This window comes from Alligator sinensis, unplaced genomic scaffold (genome assembly GCF_000455745.1).
Source record: "Alligator sinensis unplaced genomic scaffold, ASM45574v1 scaffold348_1, whole genome shotgun sequence".
In the NCBI taxonomy this organism is placed as follows: domain Eukaryota; kingdom Metazoa; phylum Chordata; order Crocodylia; family Alligatoridae; genus Alligator; species Alligator sinensis.
The window spans coordinates 248,843-255,996 of NW_005841932.1; the positions used below are offsets into that span (position 1 = coordinate 248,843).

General features: G+C 42.8%; 1 protein-coding gene across 2 annotated transcripts in view; it reads right to left on the minus strand.

Moving 5' to 3' along the window:
• Positions 1-7,154, minus strand: part of PCYT1B (phosphate cytidylyltransferase 1, choline, beta) — a 58,456-nt gene that overhangs the window by 23,919 nt on the left and 27,383 nt on the right. For both annotated transcript variants that reach the window (XM_014517936.2, XM_025198933.1), the window contains exon 2: positions 1,957-2,056. In XM_014517936.2, the coding sequence (XP_014373422.1) occupies positions 1,957-2,056 (100 nt within the window). The remainder of the gene's footprint in view (positions 1-1,956; positions 2,057-7,154) is intronic.

Sequence of the window (7,154 nt, forward strand, 5' to 3'; positions counted from 1 at the left end):
TTAAATATGAGTCATACCTAAGTCCTCCTGATTTGTTTTTGGACCTCAGATGAGAATATATTTCCCTGGTATTAAATATTATAGTTTGTGAACTTACAGCATTATATTTTCTGGTTATTATTTATTTCGGTATCCTCTTTTCTAGTTTTTTTCTTATATGTGTCCTCTTTATTACTCTCCTCCATTATTCCTGCATTCACATTTGGAGAAAATGTCATCTTCCTATCTGGCTCCCAGTCCTGCCATATGTCTTGTTTGTTTTTTTCCTTCTGTTTCTATATCCCTCACTTCTTCATTTTCGGATTTTTTAAGTTTCTATCTTTGTGCTCTTACATCTTCCTTCTTTCTTCTACAACTTACTGCTGTATGCACCTGTTGGTTACTTGTATTTATCCCTTTCCTTTTCCCTTTCTCTTCACCCCTCTCAGGGTCTTCTCAGTCACCTTCCTGTCAGTCCCATTCTTTCTGACTTCTCCTGCTCCTTTCCCCATATCCCTCTCTTTTTGTACACCACTCGTGTCTTAGTGGTGGCCTGCAAGCCAAAACAGGAAGAGCCTTGCAGAGTGGCATGCCCAGCAGCTATTCTAATATAGGAATTCACATTCCCTGCACATCTACGAGACAAATGCCATGGTCCTTGAGCTTCACAGAGGCTCACTGCTGTGCTGCATAAAGAAGTGTCTGCTGTAGGGTGCTACACATCCCACACCTCAAGCAAAATGCAGAGAAAACTCTGTTTCATATGAAACTGATGGGAGAGCTAAGGAAACTCCCCTGAAGTGGGGAATAACAGTTAACTGCTCAAATTAAAAAGAAATACATCAATAAAAATATTCCCTTGCTTGCCTCTTGTAAAATATGCTGTTTTATGCATATGTGGGGCTTCCTGTAAAGCCATTCCATTGCGATCCTCCCAACTACCTACAAGACCTAAGATCTAGGGCAGCAGTAGGTGACATTTCCTAGCAGCCAGCCAGAATGACCTAGCACAAGTTTGAGGTGGGCTGGCACTATGATCTGGCTGCTGCTGCTACTGCCACTTCTCTTCACAGCCCACCAGTGGCATGAGCAAAGCTCTCCAGCTCTGGAGCATTGCTGAAGCCCCCTGGCTGCATGGCTGGATTACCACTAATCAGTGATAGAAATCACTTCTACAGAAAGGGCAATAGGCAACATGGTCAAAACCTGTATGTATGTTTTAGACAGAATACAAGAAATATTGGATCAATCTGTCCTTTAAAACAGGCAAGGGAACGTGTGATGTAACCAACAAGGGTTTCAATAAAGGAGAAGTCAACTTGACTCTTTAGGGTCTCTTATTATTGCCAGTCACTGTGATCAAGTTCATATTCCACAGCATCTGGAAATGGGACTAGGCACCAAACATCACATTAACTGTGTAGGATGCTAAAGATTGGCTGTACATCAAGCCCTGAATTTAAATAACATAAAAAGGGACTAAATACATGCTAACTATGCCTCATATATGTTCTCTGACAAGAGTGCACAGATAGGTTTATGAGCTAAAGTATTGTAACAAGTGATACTCTAGAACTGTGAGGCAGAGGCTATGAAGTATAACTTAAAAGTGTAACAAAACCCATACATTTTACTATTAACCAAATATGATTGCATCATGCAAGTAAGATCTGAGTGTTGATATTGCCAATGTCTGAATATCATGGCCCAACAGCATTCATTTAAAAAGTAACCTGACCATGAACAGATGCTTAAAACATTCACCTGAAAGTGTTTTTCCCCTTGTGTTTTGCTAACAAAAGGTGAATAACTTTTCTTGTTATGTTTCCCTCATCCACAATCAGGCACAATCTTTCCTTTTTTTTCCAAGCGAAGGTTGCAAGAAAAGAGGAAAATCCTTTTATAACTGAAAGCTGTCTGCCCTTGGGTCCTGTTCAAGTGGATCTCAGCAAAGATAGCTTATTAATCAAGACTGACCTGGCGTTCCCAGGCGAGCTTGAGCAATGGTTAGCTTCTCATGTGGAGCTTGGCACTGACAGCTTGTTTCATCTGCAAATGGAGCAGGTGCAGTCAGAGTCTGGAGGGAGAAGCAGAGAGGGGGGGGAAAACAATGGAAATGGGATGAGCAAATATCCAGTTTGTTCTTTTAGTGGAAAGTCAAAACAGAATCCTTCCTTCTATGTCAGCGCACTCTCATTGCACATCATCCGGGCTTGTTTTCCCTTCTGGGTGTTTTTAAGTCATTCATAAACTCACAGAATTGATACAGATCTGTAATTAGAGTTGAAAAGAGTAAGATGTTTTAAAAGACAGTCATGCAAGCTAATTCTTCATCTTGTTAAAAAGCTTTAAAGTTTTGGAGGTGGCTACAGGCAAATCAGCAATGTATGTGAAGGCTGAATCCACCTCTGTCTGGTTACATGCCCAGAGTTTAAGCAGCTTAGTTCTTGGACTGGCTTTCTTTTTCACTGGGCAGTACACTAGGAATTCCAGAATCTGTAGCCTGACTGCATCCCGCCTGCACTTCTCAGACAAAACATCTGATTTTTGTTTTGATCTAGTGGGAACATGTGAAATAGGGTCCCCTCCACACATTACATGTATTATGGCATTAACTGGTTATTATGCAATTAACCAATTTAGATAGGCTACATGTGTAAATTAACTATCATGCCATAAATAGGTCCATCCAGATATAAAGTTAGAACTGGAAAATGTATAATAATTTTATAGCTGGTTTCTATCTAGCTTTAATTTGCATGTGTAGCAATGTATGGTCCCATGGCTGGGAGCCCTGTCAGGTGGGGGACTCACAACAGTGGGAGCTTGCTATTTGCTGGTGCAGGGGGAGCCCGGGATGGTGATAGATTGTGATTACATCTGATGCCGGACCCCACAATCATGCATCTTGCCATGCACATTTGGCATGGCAGGAGGTGTGATTGTGTGGATCGCACTTCAGATCCTATCATGCCTTCATTCAACATCTAGAGGGGTTCTAGGAGAATTCAACTTAGATTACTTCAAATAACCATGAAGAAAACACTAAAATGACCTATATTAGAGATAACTGAAAAATGGAATAGACACAAGTATTTCAGAAGACCATGGCTTGACCACCGCCTGACCTGCTTTTGAGTGTGGTATACTGGGCACATATACACGAGACGCTTTACTGTGCAGTAGACTAATTTGATGCACAGTAAAGCACCACTGCCTACATGTGTGCAGCATTTACTGCACAGTAAATTAGTCTACTGCATGGTTATCTACTACCTGTAAATACAGGTAGATTTATTGCACAGTAGCTACTGTGCAGTAGTGCACATGTAGACAGCTGACCAGAAGCAAATTGCTCCCAGTCAGCCTACGCAGCAGGGTTGGGAGAACAGTTCCTTCCCCCAGGGAGATGCCTGCTTCCCAGCCCCCACTCTGAGATCTTGGAGTGGGAGTCTGGCAGCAAGCAGCTGCCTGGAGCAGGGGTGCCAGGCTGGGAGGCAGCTGGTTGGGAGGCAGGACAGCTCCTCCACCCCGCTGGAGCCCAGGCCTGACCTCAGTAGCCCCTGCCAGCTGGGGGCTAGTGCCCAGGAGAGCCTAGAGCTCCCCCTGGCTGCTGTAGGGGAGCAGAGCAGGGCTGGAGTAGCCCTGCACTGAAGTGCTCCCATCAGGAACAAATTTGCTCCCAACAGGGACATGTGTAGATGTGCTCTCAGGGAAAGCTTACTATGCAGTATTTTACTGTGCAGTAAGATTTCAGAGCATTAACAGCACATGTAGATGGTCCCACTGAATACCAGTTTTATGCCCAGGCAATAATTAGAAACATATAACCTGTGCTAATTTTTTCATCAGAAAAGAGGCCTTAATGGTTTTTTAAAAGGCATGCTAAATAAGGGCTGGGATGAGTTAGGAGAGTCCAGTGAAAGTATGGCCAATTCAGAAGGTTTCCTTCCACTACTACTACTTGTATTTAGTAGTTCTTAAAAGTTCCAGCTGAGATCAGAGAGAGACTGTTATGTGCCCCAGAGGTGTAACTAGGAAATTTGGCACCATTGGTTGGGGAAAAGGATACTGAGCACTGGAGACTCCTACCTTGTTGCATTGGGCTGCTGCCACTGCTGTTCCAACTGCAGTGTGAGCTCTCCTCACATGGGCTTACTGCTGTGGCACAGACACCTCAGGGGCTGCCCTTCTGCTCTCCCCTCTAAAATGGCACCCAGGACTGGTGCCACTTTTGCCCCTCACACCCTACAGTTATGCTACAGAGGTGCTGTAGAGGATAACTCCTGTCCTGAACAGTTTACACTCTTAGGGCATCTTTACACATGCTTAGGGGTGGGGGGGTTGGGGGGAGAGGTGCTTTAATTAGAGCAGCTCTCGGGAGCTGCTTTAATTAAAGGTCCCACAGTGCCTCATATATTTAGTGTCCTGTGCTTCGAAATGGCAGCAGGGGCACTTGAAGTAAAGTTCGTTCAACTATAAGGTGCCCTTATAGTCCAATAAAGATAAAGGATGAGGGAAATGAGGTGAATAACTATTCGAGCCTAGGTCACCCACCCAACAATCAGAACCACTAATATAGCATCATGCACCTTGTGACTTGTTTTGGAAAATTCTGCAGTGTTTCCCTGATAGCCTGACATCTCCAGGGCTTCAAAGGATAAACAAATTAATAATAATTTTTCTTTGAGAAAAACACATATATCTCTGATTGGCTTTTGCTATAAATTACATGGGATTTCATGACCTTGCATCAACTCTGTACTGCTCTTTGGCAGGAACTTTGTGAATCCTATTAAGGATTCACTGCTCTTTGTGTTGCTGTACTGCTCTTTGTGTTGTCCTATATGTCATCTGAGTTCGTGCCGGCCAGAGCAAAATATTCCTTGCTCTTTATGAACAGGTGTTATGCATTTAGGTGTTTGCTTTTTTGTTCAGTGGTCATATCTTTTCTGATTGTTGCTATATCATTTGAACCTAGATCCCCAATGGTAGTTGGGCACCTAATTTGCATTGGTTTCTGGTGCTATAGGCTGGTTTAAATGAGGGAGCTAGGGCCAAGTAAGCTAGCATACATATTTACAGTTTATTAGGTACTCTGAAGATACACCAGTGTAGATACACTGGTGCAAGAGTACCTTTGCATGCTGAGGTCCAATATGCATTGGAAGTCTGGACAAAACATTTTTACATGTGGAGTTAATGTGAAGTAACTCCTGGATGTAAACTCATATCTTGGGTTACACTGCACTAACTTTCCATTGGAGACAAACCTTCAGTGTCTCCTTTTAGCAAATCTCTTACTTCTACCTAAAATTGGTAGTACAGTCTCAGTTTGATGTCTGCTTCTTGCTTGCTCTTGCAAACTACTTCCTTCTAATGACAATTCATCATAATTGAGAGACTCTTCTTTTACTTAAACATGGAGCCTTTTGTTTCTCAAACTGAGAGAATAGTTTCCACCGAGACAGTGAAAGTCTAAAGTAAATGTTGGGATTAGTTTTTAGCTTATCCTGATTTAAATTCACTATTGATATTTCTTTCAAAAAGCTGTCATCCATTACATACATATCCTTTTAAAAAAATCTCTGACATGGTATTGTAACATATTTGTGGCCGTATCACTTCACACTGCTAAATACAAGTTCAATACAATGACACTATTCAAAATAAACAGAATATGGCAAAATTAAACTTCTGTTCAGGATCCACAGAAGGGAATCCTGCTCAAGCTGGCCACCCACATAGCACAGTGCACAATATTACACACGATCATACATCATGGGCTTTTTTCTTTATTTTCTAAATACCATCTTTCTGCCTCTGTCTTTATGATTGTTGAGTGCTAAACTGTCTTTTTATCTCCAAGCAAGATCAAGTTAGACAACTTCCCATACAGCCTGGCTCATGCTGGGATAAAGGAGAAGGCAAGGATGTTAAAACAATAATGGCTATGGTCTGAGGCCTACAACGGGTAATCAGATCCTAGCTAGGTGGAAGCTGTTTCCTGGGAGATTATTTGAAGAAAATAGGCCTCACTTGCAGCAAGAGACTTCCCGCCCCACCCCTCATTTAAACTCTTCTGCAATATTGAAAAGCTCTTGGTTCTTGCTGAAGTCAAGACAAGCTTGTGTTAACTTCTTATCAGTCCGGTTCTTGTAATCACTCAGCAGCAGGGACCCTAATTTTCTCTTTGCCACAGAAAAAACTGTGGAATCCACATTTTTCCATGACCTACAGAAAGCACAACAGTGTCCCATGGTGAGCGGTGCTATTTCTGTTCTATTTTTCCCACGGTTTGGCCTCTTGGCCAATCAGCAGTAGGGTTAGGAGAAGGAGGGTGGGGAACAGTGCTGATCGGCTCAGAGGCAAAAACTGCAGGAAAAAAGAAAGAGAGCAGAAATGGTGCCACTTGGTGTGGTACACCACCACACTTTCCATAGGTCATGGAAAAATACAGATTTTTGTGTTTTCCAAACAGAGGTCTTTTGCTTTTTTCCCCACAGAAAATTAGGATCCCTGCTCATCAGTAATGCCTACTTTACAACAAATGGCTTAGGAAAAGATGTTGGCAATGCTTTTCTTATTACATGAACTCTAGCAACTAGGAACAATAGATGAAAATCAAGAATATCCTGTCAAAGAGGAACATACATTATAGGTATATGTGTGTGTAACCGTGTGTGCATGTATGGGTGTGTACACATCATATATATATATATATATATATATATATGATGTAGTGTGTTTAGAAACCAGCATAATACAACGATGATTATCTGTCAGTAGCTATGAATGTGAAATTGGATCTAGTTTAGGAAAAACTGGGGGCATCTACAAATGTGCTTTGCTGTGGAGTTGACTAATTAGCTCAGGGGTGGGCAGTAATTTCAGGTGAAGGGTCACTTACTGAGTTTTGGTAAGCTGTTGAGGGCCACAAGGGTAGCCCCACCCCTTGACAGGTGTCCCACCCCCGGTCACCATTTTGGGACCAGAGCTCCCGGCCCCTAACCCTTTACCTTTGGTCCTCCCCTGGTCCTTGCCCACGGTCCTTCCCTGCCTCTACCCCATTCTTATCTGAATTTCCCTCTCTGGTGGAGGCAAGAAGGGAACAAACCCAGGGTCCCAAGCCAGAAGCCTCTGCTAGACTTCCAGTTGGGGGTGGGGGGCTAGGG